This window comes from Vulpes lagopus, chromosome 2, assembly GCF_018345385.1.
Source record: "Vulpes lagopus strain Blue_001 chromosome 2, ASM1834538v1, whole genome shotgun sequence".
NCBI lineage: Eukaryota > Metazoa > Chordata > Mammalia > Carnivora > Canidae > Vulpes > Vulpes lagopus.
Window position 1 is genome coordinate 127,689,849 of NC_054825.1, and position 22,780 is coordinate 127,712,628.

Genomic DNA, 22,780 nt, shown 5'->3' on the forward strand with positions numbered 1-22,780 from the left:
CGCTCCCGAAGGGTGTGTCTGCCCGAGGGCAGCTGTTGCGCGCTTCCCCGGAGTTTCGAACGCGGTTGGCCCGCGAGGCAGAAAAGAGAGCAGCGCGGTGACCAATCGCGCGGCAGGACGGGCCCGCGCGCAGGCTCGGCCCCGCCCCCCGGCTGCAGACACGTCCGGGCGCGGCCATTGGCTGGCGCGGCCTGTCGCTCGGCGCTGCGGCCAGCGGGCAGGGGCCTCGCGGTGACTGGTTCCGCCCAGGCGCGAAATGTAACGCGGGAAAAGCCGGAGCGGTGACCCAGGCGGCAGGTTGTTATTTTCGGGGGCTCGGCGCATCACGTTCTGCTGTCCCGTCACCGAGGGCTGGCCGGCCGCAGCTCCCGCCGCTGCAGCCTGCGCTGGGAGCACGAAGGACGGAGGGCGGGCCTGACCGGGGCTGGGGTTTGGGGCTGGCCGCCCGCTGCCGGCCGAGCCAGAGGGTTCCGGGAAACGTCCGCCAGCCATGAGCCGGCGGCACTGAGCGCCGGCGCCTCGGAAGCAGCGCGGGTGAGCGGAGCGAGGGGCCAGAGCGGGGCGCAGGGAGTGCGGCTGCCGAGCTGCACCGGGGCCGGGCGATGATCCGGGGCGCGGAGGCGCCCATGGCGGACAAACCGCCGCAGCCGCCGCCCGTCATCTTCTGCCACGACTCCCCGAAGCGGGTGCTGGTGTCGGTCATCAGGACCACCCCGATCAAGCCCACGTGCGGCGGCGGGGGGGAGCCGGAACCGCCGCCGCCGCTCATCCCCACCAGCCCCGGCTTCAGCGACTTCATGGTGTACCCGTGGCGCTGGGGCGAGAACGCGCACAACGTGACGCTCAGCCCCGGGGCCGTGGGGGGCGCCGCCTCGGCCGCCTTGCCCGCCGCCGCCGAGCACCCGGGGCTCCGAAGCCGGGGCGCGCCCCCGCCCGCCGCCTCGGGAGGTGAGGACGAGGAGGAGGCGAGCAGCCCGGACAGCGGCCACCTCAAGGTGAGCGAGGCGGGTGGGGGGCGCGGGGCAGCCGGGGCCCGTTAACGGCGCGGCCCGGGAGCCGGCAGCGCCCGCGGACGCGGCGGGTGGGGCGGGGCCGAGTTTAAAACGCGAGGTCTCTCTGGCCGCGGCGAGGGCGGGGGCGGCTGACAGGACGCTGACGTCACTGCCGCGCGCCAAAAACGGGTCCCCGCGGGGGAGAGGCGGGGCGGCGGTCACGTGACGCCAGCGGAGGGGCGGTGGCCGACCGAGGGGACCTCGCGGCAGATGCGGTGAGCCGCGGCGCAGCCTGAGGTCGCGGATGCTGACGCTCGGCCGGCAGAAGAGAGGTTGAAGGGGCTGCGGGCGGTCCGCCGCTCCTCGGTGCGGGAAGGGAGGGCTTTGTGCAGGTGCGGCTCCATCCGAGCAGACACCCCGGCCTTGCTAAGGGTGCCCTGCGGAGATGGCCGAGGAGCGAGAAGGGACTCGGGGCACTCCTCTGCCGCTCGGGCAGCCAGAGTGCCGCTGGGCCTGTTGCTGAGAGCGCACGGTGCGGCGGGACGCGCGAACTGCTTAGAGCTGGGAAAGATGTGACCACCTGGTTCTGCTTCAAGTCTACGCTTGACAGCAGGCAGCTAAGCCTGAGAGGGATTGGTGAAGGGACTTCCCCAAGGTCACAGCTAGGTGATGCCCCAAGGTCACAGCTAGGTGATGGGAGAACGGGGACTACAGTCGAGGTGTTGGGTGGCTCCTGCTCCTGAAGCATGTGTTCATGGTGACATAGTTATCTCTATAGACTTTGAGCTCCTCGAGGACGGGAATCGTTTTCTCTGGAAGACTGTTCAACTATAATACCTCACACTCTAAATGCTGAATAAAAGTGCTTGGTAAAAATTTCTATCGTGAATGAATTGTGCCGATATAAGGTTAATATTCAGGTTGTTTGCTAAATAGTAGGTTAGATAAGCAGTTGACTGAAGATAAAGCAAGTCCGTTTACTGCAGTAGCAAAGATGTTGAAACTCCGTTTTTTGAGCCCGGAGGAAGTTGATATACTTTGTTGCTAGTGTCATTGTTATCAAAGAACTACAAAGTTATAAAACTGCTTTGACGCCTTTTTGACTCTTGAAGTGTCACTTGAGTAAAAATTTGAAACAAATTTGAAAGAACAAGCAGTGGAAATATTAATAACAGTGCCGAGTGACTTTGTAGAGGAAACAATCCCTGTTGCTGTCTCTAGGTAGCCCTTGGGAACCTGGCTGGATAGCCTAGAGATCTTTCCCATGTTAACATATTTAGCCTTTTAGAAAACTAGGATATATAGCTGAGAACCATAAAGGCATACATGCACAAATAATTGTGGAAGATTTTGCATTGACTATTAATGATAACTCAATTTAATTTTGCATTATCCAGGATATTAGTGTTATAATAGATAAATGAAATTTATAGGTGTATTCTTTGTGGCCCAAAATAGACTTAGCTTCACATATGTTGCATAAAAGTTGCTCACACATTGCATAGGTTTGAATTTTAATTCGTTTGTCTACCTCTTTTCAGGGGTAAAGTATACCTGAAATTATGAAGAACATGAAAAAGTGAAAATGCTGTTTTATATTTCACTTTTTTTTCCTCTTCACAGTAATATTTAAAAATTACTAGATGAATTCATTTTAACTTGTCCTTTTAGTCAATGTAGCAATCCAACTGCAGCTCCAAAAATTCACTTAGCTTTCCCATCTTGAGGGGAAGGGTCTAGAATATACCTTTATTTAAGGATATTAACCAGTTTCATTTGTGATCAGTACACTCTAAAGATAGGCAGATCCAGCCCTCTTCCTTGTTTTGTTTCTCTAAAGTACTTGTAGTTCTTTATCTCTACATGCATCGTGGGTGAATCATGCAGACTGAATCTGTTTACTTTATGGAAAGATGGGAGACCAGTAACATGTTTCCCCCATCCCCTTCTCTCAGTTACAGATTTGAGGCAATAACAGCTGTGAATTTAAGAACAACGTTTGTGTTCTTATTGTCTATTTGTTGCCACTGCTTCCTGGGGAGGTGTTAACATCTGAGACCCTCCTACCAAGTGTAGGCTCTTGCTTGCTCTCTTGTTTCTGCCCTACGCTCCCTCCTCCCCTGCTTGTGGGGAGAACATCCATCATCTACTAATTTATTTTGGCCCCTCATTACAGGATTGCTTAGCACCGTCAGGGTATAATTATATATTAGCACTATCTTCTTAGTTTATAGAATTCCGGGAGGGGAAGGAAGGGAACAGGTCTAATTTCTCTCTGCCATAGGTCATTTCCAAGCCTCTGCATGTTGTGCCCTCTACTCAGACTGTGTTCATGAGGTTACTTCAATGTGAGATCTGTGGTTCCGCTTCTCTGTGCATAGCCTCAGATACTATTCACTTTTCAGGACTTGCCAGCTGCCTATCCCACTTACCCTTTCTATCACCTGCACACTACACAGTCTTACAAATAGATTAGTAGATATAATTTTGATCACCATGTTAAACATGTAACATAGTAGCCACCGTTTATTGCCTAGCATAGCAAAACTGCCAGGGTCTGTGCTGAGTGTTTTGAATTCTTTATCTTGTTAACTGGTTGAACAAGGAGGAATTAAAGAGTCTCCAAGATTAGGTTTAGTTAACATCATATAGTAAGTGGTAGAACTGAGTGCAACCTTCCAGAGCCATTGTTCTTAATCCCTACATGATATTACTCCTGTATATAACATGTGTAAATTGACTTTAGGGATTTCTTATTTTTTTAGTATTAAGCTGATGAAAGCAGACTTAGGAAATATACACTATTTACACCTATATGTATCTCAACTGAAATGCTTTATGAGGGTACACACAGTAGAGCAGACAAATGCAAATTAAGACTCAGAGAGTTGCACAGATAGGTCGAGGTGGGGGATAGAACGAGGAAGCAGATATGAAAGCCAAAGGAAATTTGTATCTAAACCTGAATTTGAAAAGGGAAAGATGATTAATTACTTTTTTTTTTTTTTCATTTTCTTGTCAAGGTGCATATGCCTTCCTCTGAGACCCATTTCCTTGTAGGTTGTGTTTGTGCACTTTATTTGAATTTTAGTTTGTATGAAAATGTGTTGACTTAGGTTTTTTGGTTCTCACATGAATACCCAGTTTGACTACAACTTTCTCTAAAATCTAGGTAAATGTGTACATTGTTCTAAATGGCTTGAGAAATAACCAGTGTTTTATAAAATAACCTTTTAAAGATAGTTATTGACATTGAAAACTCAAAACATCATGTACTATTTCAGAAATCACTTGGAAAATCACTAATCTACCTTCCAGTGGTACTGAAATTCTGTATTAGAAATTAAATGTACTGAAGTGTGCAAATATTTTTGGCAATCAAATCATTTTCTTTCTAGTAGCTTATGTCACAGGTGTTGCCACATAATAGAATGTGTTGCATTTCTTGTTAGCTCTTGTGAACCAGCAGGCAGTTCTGACAAGATCTGTTAGACTACTGGTATACTTGATTGCTAATGAGTTAGTTAACACTCTGTTATTGTCAGAATGTACCTAGAAACATGGTTTTATAGCTAAGGCCAAAATGAAGAGAACCTTTTTTAAGTAATAGCTTCTTTTTGTATGTATCATTAAAAGATACTCTTTATTCATTTACTTAGGGCATCAGATGATTATTTACCTTCTTTGATTTTCTCAGAAGAAATGAAACACTCAGTGAAGCCTTACCTGTATATAGGATGTTGTGTCATACTATATTTTTTAGCTCTCTGTTTCTCATTTGGAAAATGCAAATATGTGATTTAAGCTGGGAAACAGCCAAATTGTTAACTTTTAAAATACTCAGTCCCTTGGGAATGCCTGGTTGGCTCAGCAGTTAAGCGTCTGCCTTCTGGGCAGCCGGGATGGCTCAGCGGTTTAACACGGCCTTCAGCCCAGGGTGTGATCCTGGAGACGTGGCATCAAGTCCCACGTCAGGCTCCCTGCATGGAGCCTGCTTCTCCCTCTGCCTCTCTCTATCTCTCATAAATAAATAAATAAATAAATAAATAAATAAATAAATAAATAAAATATATATATATATATTTTTAAAAGTGTCTGCCTTCTGCTCTGGGTGTGACCCTGGAGTTCCGGGATCCCGGGATCGAGTCCCACATTGGGCTCCTCACAGGGAGCCTGCTTCTCCCTCTGCCTGTGTCTCTGACTCTCTCTTTCTTTCTCTCTGTGTCTCTCATGAATAAATAAATAAAATCTTTAAAAAAACAGAACAAAAAAAACCTCAGTTCCCCATAAAACATACTTGAAAATACATATACATACATATATATATGTATATATATATATATATTTTTTTTTTTTACTAGAAAGGGAAAATAGTAATGGATAACCTAAAAATTTGGATATTAACTCATCAGTTATTTCAAAGTATAATAGAGGCAACAGTATATTTTTATGTATTTAAAAATACTGGGAGGGGCGCCTGGGTGGCTCAGTTGGTTAAACATCCGACTTTTAGTATCAGCTCAGGTCATGATCTCAGGGTCTGTGCTCAGTGTGGAGTCTGCTTAGGATTCTTTCCCTCTTCCTCTCCTTCTCGGGCTCCCTCCCTCTCATCTTTTTTTAAAATATTGGGAAAAGAGTGTTTTATGGCACAAGAGTTGTATCATTAAGGTTTTTTAAAAATTAAAGTATAATTAACATACCATGTTATTTGTTTCAGGTGTACAATATAATGATTCAACAATTCTATACTTTTCTCAGTGCTCATCAAGATAAGCGTAATATTAATCCTCTTTATCTATTTCACCCATCCTTCTACCTACCTCCCCCTGGCAACCACCAGTTCTTTAAGAATCTGTGGTTTTTTTGTTTTTGTTTTAAAGATTTTATTTATTTGAGAGAGTGAGAGAGCACGAGAGGGAGAGGAGAAGTAGGCTGCCAAGGTGGGGCTCTATCCCAGGACCCTGGAGTCCTGACCTGAGCCAAAGACAGATGCTTAACTCATTTGAGACACCCAGATGTCCCAAGAATCTGGTTTTTTTGTCTCCTTTTTTTCTTTGTTATGTTTCATAAATTTCATATATGAGTGAAATCATATGGTATTTGTCTTTCTCTGATTTATTTCCTTTAATGTTATACTGTCTAGATCCATGTTGCATATAGCAAGATTTCATTCTTTTTAATGGTTGAGTAATGTGTGTGTGTGTAAGACTTTCTCCATTCATTGATGGAGAGATACTTCGGTTGCTTCCATATCTTGGCTATTATAAATAGTGCTGCAATACACACAGGATGCATATATCTTTTTGAATTAGTGTTTTTGTTTTCTTTGGGTAAATATCTAGTAGTGGAAGTTTTGGATCAGATTAATTATTAATTTTTTGAAGAACCTCTGTACTGTTTTCCTGGTATAGGACGCTGCACCAGTTTGTGTTCTGACCAATAGTGTTCCTTTTTTTCCACATTCATTCCAACACTTGTTATATCTTGTCTTTTTGATTTTAGCCATTCTGACAAGGGTAATGTGATATCTCACTGTGGTTTTAATTTGTATTTTCATGATGAATAATGATGGGCATCTTTTTGTCTGTTGGCCATCTGTATGTTTTTGGAAAAGTGTTTGATCAAGTCCTATGCCCATTTTTAATCACATTTTTTTTTTTTTTGGTGTTGTATAAGGTTTTTTACTTACTAACAAAGTGCCCAAGTCAATTTAAGTGAAAGCATGCTGTAGAATACAAACTCAGAAATCCCAATCTCAGCCTAATCATGGTTCATGTTATATCCTATGAGGGTTGACTGCAGATATGTGCCTTGTCCTATTCATCCTGGGACCCAGAAGGAACATCCCCTACCTGGGACATTTGGGTCTAAAGGCAGAAGAACCATGTGATGGCTTTTAAGGCTTTTGCATTGAAGTCCTACATATACTTTCCATTCACATTTTATTAGCCAAAGCAAGTCATGTGGTCACGTTGGCCTCATTGGTACCCACACACAGTGAGAGAGGGGCACTGAATATTTTCACAGTGTTATTATTGCCATAGTGCCTTTCCACGGTCTATTTTTTTTTTTGATGGCAAAAAGTATAACAAAATTTATCATCTTGATAATATTTGGTTAACAATATGCACATTGTTGTGTAACAGATCTCAGGAACTTATTTTTGCAAAACCAAAACTCTATACCCATTGAACTCTCCTTTTCTCTCTCCCTGCAGTCCCTAGCAACTGCAATTCTACTTTCTGTTTCTAAGAGTTTGACTAATTTAGATACCTTATATAAGTGGAATCATGTAGAATTAAGAATACTTAGCATAGTGTTTTTAAGGTTCATGCACATTATAATACATGGCAGGATTAATTTTTTTAAGGCTGAATAATTTTCCATTGTATTGTATATGCTGTCTTTTCTTTCTTTTTTCTTTTTTTAAAAAGATTTTATTTATTTATTCATAGAGAGAGAGGCAGAGACACAGGCAGAGGGAGAAGCAGGCTCCATGCAGGGATATCATGAGGTGTAGGGATTCAACTTCATTCTTTTGTATGTAGAAATGTAATTGTCTCAGAACTGTTTGTTGAAGAGACAGTTCTTAACTCATTGAATGTTCTTGGCACCCTTGTTGAAAGTAAGTTTGCTGTAGATAAGGGTTTATTTCTTGACTCTCAATTCTGTTCATTGGTCTATGTGTCTTTCCTTATGCGACTACCATAAGTTGCTGCTTTGTAGTAAGTTTTGTAATAGGGATGTGTGTGTCCTCTGTTTTGTTCTTTCTAAATATTGTTTTGGTTATTTGGAGCCTCATCCAGTTTTACATTAGTTGGAGGATCACTTTTTCCATTTTGGCAAAATAAAAAAGGCCTTTGGAATTTTAATAAGGATTGCACTAACTTTGTACATCATTTTGGATAGCATTGTTATCATGTCCTTCGATCCAAGAACTGTATCCCCCAGGTTTTGATATGTTGTGTTTTTGTTTTCATTTGTGTCAAAGTATTTGTTGATTTCCCTTGTGATTTCTTCTTTGACCCATTGGCTGTTTAAGACTGTGTTTAGGGGATCCCTGGGTGGCGCAGCGGTTTAGCGCCTGCCTTTAGCCCAGGGCACGATCCTGGAGACCCGGGATCGAGTCCCACGTCGGGCTCCCGGTGCATGGAGCCTGCTTCTCTCTCTGCCTGTGTCTTTGCCTCTCTCTCTCTCTCTCTGTGTGTGACTATCATAAATAAATAAAAATTAAAAAAAAAAAGACTGTGTTTAATTTTCACTGCTTGTGAATTTTCCAGTTTTCTTTTGGTTTTTGATTTATAGTTTCATCCATGTCTGTCAAAGAAGATACGGTCTTTTAACATTTATCAATACTTAGGTTTATATCCTAACAGATAGTCTTTTCTGGAGAATATTCCATGTGCACTTGAGAAAAATGCATATTTTGCTGTTTTTATGTGGAGTGTTCTGCATATGTCTGTTAGGTCTAGTTAGCTTAGACTGGTGTTAAAGTCTTCTATGTCTTTGTTGACCTGTCTAGTAGTCCTGTCTTATTTAAAGTGAAAGTCTCCAGCTATTTTGAACTCCTTCCCCTTTCGATTCTGTCAATTTTTGCTTCATACTTTTTGGGAGCTCTGTTGTTAGGTGAGTGAGTCTTTATAATTGTTATTCCTTTTTCCACCCCCCCTCCCCCTTTTTTAAAGTAAGCTCTGGGCCCAAGGTGGGGCTTGAACTCACCATCCAGAGATCAAGAGTTGCATGCTCTACTGGCTGAGCCATCCAAGAGCCCCTCCATACTTTCTCCTTTAACCTATTTGTGTTTTTGGATTTATAGAAGTCTGTTATAGGCAGCATATATAGTTGGATTACTTTTTAAAAACCCATTCTGCTAATCTCTGCCTTTAAATTGGCAAATTTAAGCTATTTACGTTTAAAGTGATTACTGTTAAGGAAGAACCTTTATTATTTTCTATATGTCTTATACCTGTTTTGTTTTTCAATTCCTCTCTTACTGACTTCTTTGTGTTTATTATTCTTTTGTAGTGTATTATTTTCATTCCTTGTTTCTTTTATTGACTTTTAGATTTTTTTTTTTTTAGTGATCACTGGGAATTTCAATTCATCTCTTAGACTTAATCTATTTTGAATTCGTACCACTGTAGCTACAATGGTATACAAAAACTCTGCTCCTTTCCAGCTCTGTTGCTCCCTCTTTGTTATAGTCACAAATTACATCTTCTTATATTATGTTCCCATTAACGTGGATTTATGGATTTTAAAATACACTTGACATTTGTCTTTAAAAGTTGATTTATTTATTTAAGCAATCTCTACTTCCATCATGGGGCTTGAACTCATGACCCTGAGATCACGAGTTGCACACCACTGTGACTGAGCCAGCCAAGTGTGCCTGGCATTTATTTGTCTTTCAAATTATATAGGTAAAAAGAGGAGTTGTAAGCAAGAAATACAACACTTTTGGCATTTGTATTTACTTAGGTAGTTACCTTTACTAGTGTTCTTTGTTTCTTTGTATGGCTTTGAATTTCTATCTAGTGCCCTTTTGTTTCTGCCTGGAAAACTCTCTTTATATTTATTGCATGGCAGGTCTGCCAGCCATGGACTCTCAGCTTATGTTTATCTGGGAGTGTCTTAATTTATTTTTTATTTTTATTTTTTTTATTTTTTTTTTAATTTTTTAATTTATTTATGATAGTCACAGAGAGAGAGAGAGAGGCAGAGACACAGGCAGAGGGAGAAGCAGGCTCCATGCACCGGGAGCCCGATGTGGGATTCGATCCCAGGTCTCCAGGATCACGCCCTGGGCCAAAGGCAGGCGCCAAACCGCTGCGCCACCCAGGGATCCCTATTTTTTATTTTTGAAGGATAATTTTACTGGATGAAAGAATATTGGCTGACTTTTTTTTTTTTTCCTTTCATCACTTTAAACATGTCATCCTGCTTTCCATAGTTTCTCCTGAGAAATCAGCTGTGTATCTTAGAGAAGATTCCTTATACCTGATGAATTGCTTCTCCTGTTTTCAAGGTTTTCTCTGCCTTTTGTCTTTGGACAGTTTGATCTAATGTGTCTCATTCCTGAAGTTCATTGAGCTTCTTGGATGTTTAGATTTATGTTTTATCAAATTTTGGAAGTTTTCATCCATTATTTTCAAATATTCTTTTTGCTTGTCTTTCTCTTGCCTTCTGGATCTCCAATTATGTGTATATTGGTATGTTTGATGTTACAGTCTAAGTGTTTATGTACCCCAAAATTTGGTGAGTGAGATCCTGACTCCCAAGATGATGTTGTTAGGAATTAAAGCCTTCGAGAGGTGCTTATGCTGTTAGGGTGGTGTCCTCTTGAAGGGGACTGGTTGGTGCCTTTATGGTAAAGGCTCCAGAGAGCTCTGATGTGAAGACACAGCTAGAGGGTGCCAACTATGAGCTAGGAAGAGGGCCCTCACCTGACCACACTGGTGCTGTGATCACGGGCTTTCCAGCTTCCAGAACTGTGAGAAATACATTTCTGTTGTTTCTTATCTTGTTACAGTAGCCTAAATGTACTAAGACACTTGATATCCTACAGGTGTCTTGGGCTCTGTCCATTCTTTTCTCCTTTGGTTCCTCAGACTGGATAATTCCAATTGACCTGCTTAAAATTTGCGGATTCTTCCTGACAGTTCAAATCTACCATTTAAATTCTTCAGTGATTTTTTTTTTTCATTTATTATACTTTTTGGCTTCAGAATTTCTATTTGGTTTCTTTTTATTTTATTTTATTTTATTTTATTTTATTTTACTTTTAAGATTTATGTATCTATTTTAGAAAGACAGCAAGTGAGCAGGGGCAGGGCACAGGGGAAAAAAATCTCAAGCAGACTCCCTGCTCAGTGCAGAGCCCGCCTTGGGGCTTGATCTCAAGACCTTGAGATCATGACCTGAGCCAAAATTGAGTTAAATGCTCAACTAAGTCACCCAGGTGCCCCTTTATAATTCATTTCTTTATTGGTACTTTGTTTGTTGAAAGTGTTCTCCTGTTTTTCCTTTTGTTCTTTGTCCGTGGTTTCCATGAACTCTTTCAGCATATTTTAAGACCATTTATTTAAAGTCTTTGCCTAGTAAGACCAGTGTCTATTTCCTCATGGTCTGTTTTTATTAATTTCTCCGATGTATGGACCATACTTTTGTTTCTTTACATGTTTAGTTACATATTATTAAAAATGGGCTGTTTTGAATATTATAATGTGATGAGTCTGGAAATCAGATTCTTCTCTTTCCTCAGTTTGTTTTTGTTGTGTGCTGCAGGTTGTAGTTACTTGTTTCAAGAATTTTCCAAACTATTTTTTTTAAGATTTTATTTATTTATTCATTAGAGGCAGAGTGAGAGAGAGGCAGAGACATAGGCAGAGGTGAGAAGCAGGCTCCATTCAGGGAGCCCAATGTGGGACTCGACCCTGGGACTCCAGATCATGCCCCAAGCCAAAGGCAGCCGCTCAACCACTGAGCCACCCAGGTGTCCCTCTAAACTATTTTTGTAAACTCTATTCTTTGTTGTGTTCTCTAAATTTCTGTTTCGTTCAACATTGGTAGGTATTTCCTTGAATGCCTGGAGCCAAAAATTGAGAAAAAACTCTTGACTTTGCAGAAATGGCTCTGTATTATGGTTCTCCTTCAATTCCTGAACTGATTACGAGTCTACATTTTTATCTTTAGGATACCAGAGCACTTTTTTTTTTTTTTTTAATACCCGAGCACTTTTCAATGCCCTAATTTCCCAGAGAAACTCTCTCTCTAGCTTTTCCTCTCAGGCTTTTGATGTATCCTTTCGTCTCAGTTGAAATCTTTTGCCCTAGGGTGCAGCAAGTTATTATTAGCTTTACAAAGTTTTTGAGCAATGCCTTCTGTTTAGCTGCTTTTCTGCCCTGAGAGTTCTGAGAGTTAGGTAAAGGTGTTAGGGCTGCTTTTCTGCCCTGAGAGTTAGGTAAAACAAGGACATATACCTTGTGTCAGTTCTTCAGGTAGCCCCCAGACAGATTAAGTAAGACAGACAAACACAATTCTTTTAGAATCAGGTCTACTTTGCTTTCTCTGTAGCCAGGGACTAAGTTGCCACATTGAGAATGAAGAAGGTTCTTCAAGACCACTGTGGGTAACAGGGAGCAGCAAGGGCAAGCAGTAAATATGCTGCAAAGCTTTCCTGCTGTTTCCAGGTGCCTCTTCCTGATTCAGTGTTCACGAGTTGCTGTAAATCTCTATTTTCTGGAGTCGTGATAAAAGGTGATTTTGACAGTTTGATTTTTTTTTCAGTGATCTGTGGTGGGATTGCCCTTTGGAACGACCATTTTCGTTGATATCACTCAAGAATATGAAAAGTGATTTATTGTGAAAGTCTATTCTAATGAGTAGATACAAGAAATTATGTTAATGTTTGTACAAATTGTTAATAGGATGGAATCCGACGTGGCAGACCCAGAGCAGATACTGTCCGGGATCTAATAAATGAAGGAGAGCATTCATCCAGCAGAATCCGTTGTAACATCTGTAATAGGGTATTTCCACGGGAGAAATCGCTCCAGGCTCACAAAAGGACTCATACAGGTAAGCTGAGTAGAATACAGCTGATTTGATGTTTGGGCCCATAAGTTAATGTTTTAGTTGCCTTATATTTCATCATTGTGAAGTTTCTCAAACAGGCATTGTATAGTCCATTTCTTTTTTGGTAGGAAGGAATGGTTTTCTCAACATTGGTACCATGTGACTTGTAAAGGTATTATGGTAATTAATCTAATTGTCCTAGGAATGTTAATGCTAAATGTAGTTCTGTCATTTTACCTACCCAAATTTTACTTGATAAGCCCATTAATTGTCTGTATAATTGTTAAAACTGGTTTGTAGGCCAAATTCTAAAACATTAAGTGTCAAGTGTTTAGTAGAATTTCTAGAACCCTCAGTGTGCCATCAATATGTTTAACTTAGCCATTTAATCTAAGATGAAGTAGAATTTTTCAGAATTAAATCTATTGTAGGTAGCTATCCCAGGACTATCAAATATCTCTATTTGTGTAGAGAAACTATATTTACATTTTAAATACCATATAGAGAGCAAAGAAATGACACAGAGATGGCCCTTGTTCTTTCCATAGAGAAATTTAGCTCCAGAAGAAGGAGCCTTTTGGTTCTAATAATGGTATTTAATAATTTACAGATGAGAAAACTGAGGCACCAAAAAAGCAATGACCACTGCCTTACAACCTCCCACACCCTTGAGTCTAAGGTGATGCTGGCCAATATAGTAGGACATATGGCTCGTGAGCACTTGAAATTTAGCTAGTCTATATTGAGATGGGCAGCATGTATAAAATATACTTAGTATGAAAAAGAGTAAATGGTGTTCTTGATAACCTTGATATTAATTACATATTGAAATTATATTTTAGATTTATTGGGGTAAATAAATTATCAAAATTAATTTCATTGGTTTCTTTCTGCTTTTGTAATGCGGTTACTAGAAGTGGTTCCCATTATATTTCCATTGGGGAGTACTGGTCTAGAACTTGGGCTTTTAAGCCTTAGTTCCCTTTTTTCCCCCACTGTGTTTATGGTCATCACATGTTTTTTTGTTTTTGAAAAGATACATTTTAATAAGATGTTGGAATATACATTTCTTAGCTAACTCCCTGAAAAAGGGTAAAGTTTTAATTTTGAATCATTATAAACTAAGGTGGCCAAGAGGTTTTGACTTAAGGTGTACCATTCAGTAAAACCATTACTAAATGAGAAATCTGATTTTGAGAATTTTCAGATTTTTAATAATCTAATTAGTCTGAAATACCCCCAAATAACTGGTTCACAGGCCATAAAGTATGTGTTGCCAGTGTGGATAAGATTCAGGACCATGTGGCATAATGAGACCCCCGAGTCTCAGGCCTGATCTACGCCAGCCTACCACATGTCACCCAATACTTCAGGCTTTGCTGTATGCCAGAGAACTGAGCCCAAGATCTCCATGGTATGATTAAGCTCTAGTATATATATACATTGTAAGAAACTTCTGTTACTATTTTCAATAACCTCCCATATCCTGTGTTTTATTAATTTGTGTTTAATTATCACATTCATTTAGTACATTTCTAAATAATAAGAAATTTAGGGAGGAATTGTTACTGTTCTTTGAGTCATGTGGGAAGGACCAGTGCATAATTACTGATCAAAGAATGATTTTTCAAAAAATGATAAAGTTTAATTATGGTTGGTTGAACAATATTTTCCAACACCTTCTCAAGCCTTCTCTAGCACTGTGTTGTATGTATAAATTGCAGTGGAGTACAAAGTATTGTACATTTTTGTATCAGTAGAGCACCAGGATACATAAATAGCAGTAGGTGCTGAATTAGTGAAGGGATATATAGTTCAATCATTTGGAGGTAGCAGGGAGTTCCACTGAGGACCTACAGGGTCGGAAGATTTTGGATTTTCAAGGAGTAGAACGAACTGAGGAACTGCCTCCCGGAATGAATCTCAGGAGTGTGAAGTAAGATCAACCCTGCTCTCTAATACAGTAGCTATAGTGCAGTTGTTAGGGGATCACTGAAAGTCAGCAGATCATTTCACTCATTGTTTAAGGGAAGTAGTAGGGTTTGAAGTGATGTAGGCGGTAGTTTGGATGACAAAAGCAAGAGTTCAGTGTCATTCACTCCAGAAGGGCTGTGCAGGGGTAGAGAATAGAGGTCAGTTAGGCTTCCTTCTGGGTGGGAGGGGCTGCCAGTCTGACCAGGGAAAGTTGCAGGAGTGGGAGACACTTTGAAGAATCCAAGAGCTAGTATTTTAGATTATGGGGAGAAAAATGACTGGATAAGCTGAAGATAACTTCAAGGCTTGAACCTGGGAACCTAAAAGCTCAAGGCCTAAAGACCATATTACTGTGTTTCCAAGTAGATAGCTGCTTGGTAGGCATCAGAGTGCTGTTGTTAGCATTAACACTTGCAGCTTTATAGAGGCTGTGACATGTTTTATTGTTGAGTCATGACCTACATAGAGGTTGATTCTCTCTGTCCCTTTCTCTTTTCACAATATGTCTCAGAAATAATATATAATATTTGTCTACTTAGGTGAGAGACCCTATCTGTGTGATTATCCAGACTGTGGAAAAGCCTTCGTTCAAAGTGGACAGCTCAAAACACATCAGCGTCTTCACACCGGAGAGAAACCTTTTGTTTGTTCAGAAAATGGTATGGTGTTAGGAGTTGAGTTAAGTTTATGTAATGAGTTTTTAGGAGGAGAGATTTTGATGTAAATTTTATAAAACATCATAAGCCCTCTTTGTAAATTGTGATCCCTGCTCATTTTCTGGGAAATGATTGATTTTTAAATAAAATATTCTTTTTAGGTGAAAATCTTAAAGGGCAATTAAAAGTAGTGTATTCAGAGGGTGCCTGACTGGCTCAATCTGTAGAGCATGTGACTCTTGATCTTGGGGTTCTAGCCCCATGATGAGCAAAGAGATTACTTTAAAAAAAATAGCAGTATTTAGTTAGAGGTGGTAGAAAGATCTATAAAAGTAAATACAGGCTTTAAGTAGTCTTTTATTTTGGTTTTAAACTTAAGTATTAAAGGAAACACATCATTGTCTAAATTTTTCACAAAAAGGGAGATTTTACCATCTTACTACTGCCACTGTTAGTAATTTCTTATCACTTTTTTTTTTTTTTTTTAAAGATTTTGTTTATTCATGAGAGACACAGAGAATGAGAGGCAGAGACACAGGCAGAGGGAGAAGCAGGCTCCATGCAGGGAGCCCGACAAGGGATTCGATCCCGGGGCCGCAGGATCACACCCTGGGCTCAAGGCAGCGTTAAGCTGCTGAGCCACCTGGGCTGTCCTCTTATCACTTTTCTTAAGTGATTTTCTTTTTTCTTTCTTTCTTTTTTTTTTTTTTTCTTAAGTGATTTTCTAAATCTCATAGCACAATTTCTTGATGTTTTCCTTATGCACATTTTTACATAGTTATAGCTGAAATTCAATAGAGTTTTGTGTTGTTGCTCTGTAGTTTTTTTGACTGTTGTCACTTGTTATAAATGTCTACACTTTTCTCCAGAAACCAATATTGCCCTGTAAGCTAACTCAAGTTTAAATTAAAATAAAAAACAAAACACCCAAAAGAAATGTTCACACACTTTAATTTGCTTAAGCATTGCCTCAGTGTTGGATATTGAATGTTTTTAAATGTGCTTGTTGCCTACAAGCTGAGGGGCATGGTGTCCCCCTTAAAGCTTTGTTCGTCTTATAGGATGTTTCCTTACCCCAGAATGAAATTCTTGGTCAGTGGTTTTGAGCACTTTTGCTATGAAATCACTTTCTGGTGGGGTTGATGCATTTATGCTGCTGTGCACAAGCAGTGAAGGAATGGCTTCCTGTTCAGGTGGTTTTTTCCCTCCTCTACGCTACAGAATGTTAAATCCCAGGGTCTTAATGTACTTTCCTTGGGTACAGGTGAAACTGAACATTTTCCATGTCTGCTGGATGTCCAGATTCTGATAAGTGTTTCCCTCTTATGTTTTGAAGGCTGCCTAAGCAGATTCACCCATGCAAACCGCCACTGTCCGAAGCACCCTTATGCCAGGCTCAAACGGGAGGAGCCCACAGATGCTCTCAGTAAGCACCAGGCTGTGGACAACCAGGCTGCCGCTGAGTGGTTGGCAAAGTAAGGTTTCCCTATGCTCCACTGCAGGATACCACCTAGCACATGGGTTGAAGTTGGGAGCTTTGACAGTTTTCTCATTTTAAATAAGTTGCTTTTATACACAGTTTATAAAATAACTTGAAATGGTTCTTTATTTCCTTAAACCACAGAATTGTTAGCAGCACAAGGATCTGGTGTGTGGTAAAAAACAAGTATGAGATATTAATTAGTCTGAGTGCCCAGCGCAGAGTTTATTTTAAAAGCAAGATTTTCAAAAAAAAAAAAGCAAGATTTTCCTCATTTTCAGGATGTTTTATATGTACTGTATTCCACGGTGCAGCCTCTCCTCATTTTCTTCATTTTAGATATGTGCTGATTATTACTGGGATACAAGCTAGAGGTTCTTCTAAAGTAAAGCTCTACGGAACACCCAGTTTAATTTTCCTTTTAACAGCAATAAGGGGCCATTTGAAAAAAGTTTCTCTTAGGGTATTCTGATTTAAGGAGTCATCTGTTGTGTACAAACCAACATCAGCTGTTTGGGACACTCCCTACTTTTTCAGATTTCTCTGCATTTAGAATGAAGTCCGGAATCCCTCTGCTGTAGCTTTGCCTCCCTCTAACAACACAACTGTCTCCAGCTACCTGGGCTTCTGATTTGTTAGCACCACTCTCACTGTGGCTCCCATGCCTCCGTGCCCCCTCTGCCCAGAATGCTGCTTTCCTCTTCATTTAGCCACCCTCTCTTTCTTCTTTTTACCGGTCGAACATCCCTTCAGGAAGTTCTTCCCTTATCTGTTCACTAACCCCCAGAACAAACAAGGTTACACTGACTTAAGAGATGCTTTTACAACATGCTGTTTTCTCTTTCAAAACCTTCATCACACACTTATTTGTGTTCGATGTCTATCCTCCCTGCTGAACTGGAAGCTCCACTTGGGCAGGTGTTGTATTTGTCTTGAGTACTGCATCACTTCCTCCCTCTTTCCTTCTGGCTGGCCTCTGCTACCCCATTAGCTCTAATTTTGCCCAAGTCCGAAAGTTGTTGGTCATTTGCTTTCATCCTTTCTCCCATCTACTCAGTGTAAAGTCTAAACCCTTTATTTTGGCATTCAAAGTCCTTGATTCCTGGTCCTTGCTGACCTTGCTAAAAGCTTCTTTGCCCTTCTCTATTCCTAGTTGTCCTTCAAGCCATGCTGAACTATTTGGATTTCTTTTTTTATATCTTTGAGCATTGCCCAGATTTTTCCTGGAATGTCTGGATTTCCTGAAATCTAGTAGTTGTATTATTTTTGTGTGTATAATTATAAAAACAGCTTTACTAAAAAAAAAAAAAAAAAGCTTTACTGAGGTATAATTGACTCACAATAGATTGTACACATTTAGAGTGTACAATTTGGGGCACCCGCATGACTCAGTTGGTTTAAGTGTCTGCCTTGGAGTCAGGTCATGATCCTGGGGTCCTAAGATCAAGCCCCATCTCGACTCCCCACTCAGCGGGGAGTCTGCTCCTCCCTATCCCACTATCCCTCCTCCCTGTCTGTGGTCTCTCTTTCTCAGATAAATAAATATTAAAAAAAAAAGAGTGTAGAATTTGATACATTTCAACATATGTGTATATCTGTGAAACCATCATCACAATCAAGATGGTGAGCGTATCCATCACTTGAAAAAGTTTTTTCATGCCTCTTTGTAATTCATCTATCCTTCCCTTCCCTGCTTTTCGTATCGATGGGGTTTTGTTTTGTTTTGTTTTGTTTTCAGTTTATTTTTTTACTGAAAGTATAGTTGGCACATAATTTTATGTTAGTTTCAGGTGTACAACATAGTGACTAAGTCTGTACATTATGTTTACTCACCTCAAGTATGACTACTATCTGTCACCTTACAACCCTAGATTTATTCCTTCTTACTGTTGAGTCATAATCCATTGTATGGATACACCTCAGGTTATTTATTCACCTGTGGCCTTTGGGCTGTTTTTACAAATAAATTACAAATAAAGCTGTGAGTGTTATACAGGTCTTTGTATGGGGCATTTTTATGTGGAGTGGTACTGTTTTTAAACATGCCTTTTTTTTTTTTTAAGATTTATTTATTTATTCATGAGAGACAGAGAGAGAGAGAGAGAGAGAGAGAAGGAGGAAGAGACACAGGCAGAGGGAGAAGCAGGCTCCATGCAGGGAGCCCGATGTGGGACTCCATCCCAGGTCTCCAGGAGCACACCCTGGGCCGAAGGTGGTGCTAAACCGCTGAGCCACCCGGGCTGTCCTAAATATGCCTTTCTTCAGTTACCTAAAGGTGGAATGTTTTCTCTAGGAAATTATCAGTTGGCTATGTAACAGAAATAATGGTAGTGCCTCTTAAATTTTTGAATAAGCTCTCTGTGTTACAGATACTAATCTGTCATTTTGTGTGAGGTTTCAAATTTCTCATAGTTAATGCTGTCAGAAGTCACCATCTCTCTGTGAATAGGATAAATAGGTTTCTAATGATTATCTTACTTTTTAAGTTTATTTCTTTTTGAGGCATAATTGACATACAGCATTTGTTCTATGACTGTATTTTACTATAGTCCCTTTAACATATAACCTTAAAGGCAGCTGTGGTTTATTGGTGAAAACCCATGACGAGAGAATTGAATAAAAGACTCAGAACTGCCAGTGTTTGATTTTTTGGAAATCTGAGCAAGTCCCTCAATTTCTTGATCTTGAACTTTTCCCTCTATAATGGAAAATATATGTAATATATATATGAAATCACTTTATAGCTTTATAAGCTAAAACACAGAAAGTAATACTGTGGTCAAGAACCTGGTTTCAAAAGAAAAAAATTGAAAAGGTCATGTTTATATATAGCTAATGCGCATGCATTTCGTATAGGTATTGGGAAACCAGAGAGCAGCGTGCCCCCACCTTGAAAGGAAAACTCGTTCAGAAGGCCGATCAGGAGCAGCAGGACCCTCTGGAATTCCTTCAGTCCGATGAGGAGGATGACGAGAAGCGCGGTGCCCAGCGCCGGCTGCAGGAACAGCGGGAGCGGCTGCACGGAGCCCTTGCTCTCATAGAGCTCGCCAACCTGACTGGAGCGCCGCTCCGCCAGTAGCCTGAACTCTGACTCTTCCACTGTACAAAAGTACTGCCCAGCGTACTTACAAAGTAGATCCTTGGGCATAAGCTAAGCACCTTATTTGCTTATCATAGGCTGCTATTCTGTAGAAATTTATGAAGAATGTCATTGCCCCATAATATGGGGTGAGAGAGAATTGCACTTTTTTTATATGGTAATGGATTTGTTGTAAAGTTTAAAATATTTTGTAAATACGGGACTTCTAGTACAGGGTAGAAAAGGACATATTGTGGGAAGCTAGATTTTGCAAGTTTAATGCATTCATTGGAAGCAGTTCTCACAGGAAGCACTTTCTGAATAAGACACTTGTATGAAAAAACAATGGTACATGTAGCCAAAGAACGTTGAAATAGATTATTTATAAGATCATTAACAATGTATATTAGTATGTTTAACAATACTGTAAACACTGAAGCAAGCCAGAAAGTATAAGATATGTGTATAAGATAAGATACGTATTTTTAAATTGCAAAATAGTGTGCCTAATGAGAAGTGGAAAACTGACTATTTTGGAAAATGTTCTAGGTTGTGGACTTTGGAAGAAAAGAGATACTTGAGGATCTTGGTAAGATGCACAGTAGTTGAGGATTTTCAGAATTGGAGTAATATCAGTCTTATTCTATTTTCCTGAGGCTTTACAACTCACTATGATGTTTAGGTTTGAAAAGCACTTGGCATCCCTATTATGTTAACTTGGGAACTTTTGCACATTGCATATTTCTCATTTGCTGAAATTGAGTGGTTAATCTTGCAAAGTCTAGGTAACTTGGTGATTGGGTTTTTTTTTGTTTTTTGTTTTTTGTTTTGTTTTTTAATTATGGGCCCTGTAAGGAGATTTGGCACTTGGATTTTTATTGATAAAAGGGACATCTACAGGGTTGTTTTGTAGTGAACTGTTTTAGATCTTTTGTTAGCAAACACTAAATTTTAATTGTACTGCTTATTTAGAATTATTAGCAAATGGAAGCCTCCTATTTATATTTTCAGTGCATAAAGCCACCTTCTTGCTTTTACTTCAGAGTAACATGCCAGGCTATTTTGTGTTCACTAAATTTAGTTATCAGTTAAACACTGCAGAAAATATTAGCTACTCAGATAAGCAGTTTTCTGGAATAGGTTCGACTGCAAGTGTGTTAACTTGTGTGGTGGTGGTTTTAAGCCATTTTTCCAAATGAAGTTTTTAAATACCACTTTATGTACTGAAGCATGAACAGAAAAAAACCTGAGCAGTTCACCTCCTTTATGTAGGCATAAACCTCCATCATTTAAGCTTTTGTTTTAAGCAAAAACTAAACAACATGCATAGCATGATAATTTGATAGATTGCTTAATTGGAGTAAACCTCAGAGTAATGAGAAGGAAATATGGGCTCTTCAGCGCCTTTTTTTTCCCCCTTTTTTGAAGTAGTAGCCTACAGATGTAGTTTAAACATTATCTAAAATGTAGGCTTCTTCATCCAAAAATCCCAGTGTGTTGCAGTACACACATAGTTTAAAATACGTAGCCATGGGGAAGGGGTGGTTTGTAAATGTCTTGGAAAGAAGCAAAAGTGTGAAAGATGATAGTAACAAATAATGTGTATGAATGAGGACATACTTTAAAAATGTAATTCCTCTGTACAGTAAATTACAAATCTTGAGGGATTTTTTTTGTAATAAGAATTTATATTTGTAATGGTCTAAGAATTTTGTTTGTAATCTGGTATATAGAATTTTAACTTGGAGCACTTATAAGCACAGTAAGAGATACTGTAGCATCAGAATCTTTATGGGTTAGGCTTCAGCATTTTCTCTAGAATTTTTCCTCTCGAATATAACTTAAATGAAATATTAAAAAGCAATACTCATCAGTCTTGAAATTTAAAATTTGATGAACTTACCTAAAGAAAGAAGGACAGTAAAATTGTATTAAAAAATACAAATACTTGCCATTTCATGGTTAATAAAATTTAAGGCCTTCAAAAATAAGGGTTTTTATTTGTTTTTCTGGTCAGCTTTCGTCAACTCTAATAGTTATATTCACAAACATTTTTTATTTGTATAATTGGAAGTTTAAGAAATTATTACAACTAACTATAGAAATATTTAAAATGTTCTTTCTTGATATAAGCTATATACTTGGACAAAATACATTAGCATCTAAAATTTGAGGTGTGTTAAGACTGCTTTTTGTTTTAAAAATGTGGTTTACATTCAAATTTTTGAAGTGTTTTATGCTTCATATGGCTAAATTGTAGGTTGGCAGAGATGACAGCATAAGAATAAACATGCTGTGATTTTAAAAGATGCTTTGAATAAAATTTTATTTTAATTTACAGTTTAAAGTACATGTCCATTTTTGAACCCTTTATACTTTTCCTCTCAACAATATAACTATAAAATAAAAAATTGAAAAGGTAAAAATGTTGCCTCCCCTCATTGTCATTTTGGAGCGTTTTATGTTTCATTTCCAGTCTCCTCAGGCATCTGTTTAGCATTAGTAGAAACCATAGTGTGAATTGCTTTTTCTTACTTTAAAATTATGGCTTTTTAGATTGTACATATTAATTTAACTACATCTCATTCATCATTACAGTGTTAAAATACACTGGTTTAGATAAGTATTACCGTCTGTATTCCAGCCATATGGTAATGGTGATCAGGAACTGGGATTTTATTTCACTTATAATCTGGATGTATTGCATGTGGTCACCTCCCTGAGAAGCCACTTAGGGCCTGTTAATATTTTAGTCCAGCAAGTTGGTCTAATTTTTTTCATTAGTTACTAATCTTTAAAGTATACTTGCAATAGGCAAGGTTCAATCTGTCTAGGCTTTGAGCAAAAGAATTTCATAGGGAACTCTTCAGTATGAGTTGTGATTTAAACAGTTGGGATGAGATTTTGACAGCCAATAAGGTCTTGAAAGTATGCATGTAGAAGCAAATTAAGTGCAAATATGATTAAGGCTGTTATTAAAAGTGAGTTTAATGTTAAATTGTAAAAGTGGGCTCCATGCTGG

General features: G+C 39.6%; 1 protein-coding gene across 1 annotated transcript; it reads left to right on the forward strand.

The window, feature by feature from the left end:
• The first annotated feature begins 297 nt into the window (after positions 1–297).
• Positions 298–22,092, forward strand: ZNF367 (zinc finger protein 367). Its single transcript, XM_041743667.1, has 5 exons — positions 298–995; positions 12,422–12,572; positions 15,083–15,202; positions 16,536–16,674; positions 19,536–22,092. The coding sequence occupies exons 1-5, from the start codon at positions 603–605 to the stop codon at positions 19,756–19,758; spliced, it is 1,026 nt and encodes a 341-aa protein (XP_041599601.1). The 5' UTR covers positions 298–602; the 3' UTR covers positions 19,759–22,092.
• Positions 22,093–22,780: the final 688 nt, after the last annotated feature.

Coding starts and splice junctions, on each gene's coding strand:
- ZNF367 (XM_041743667.1), top strand. CDS start 603: ATGATCCGGGGCGCGGAGGCGCCCATGGCGGACAAACCGCCGCAGCCG. Junction 12,573..15,082: donor TCACAAAAGGACTCATACAG/GTAAGCTGAGTA, acceptor TTGTCTACTTAG/GTGAGAGACCCTATCTGTGT. Junction 15,203..16,535: donor TTTTGTTTGTTCAGAAAATG/GTATGGTGTTAG, acceptor TATGTTTTGAAG/GCTGCCTAAGCAGATTCACC.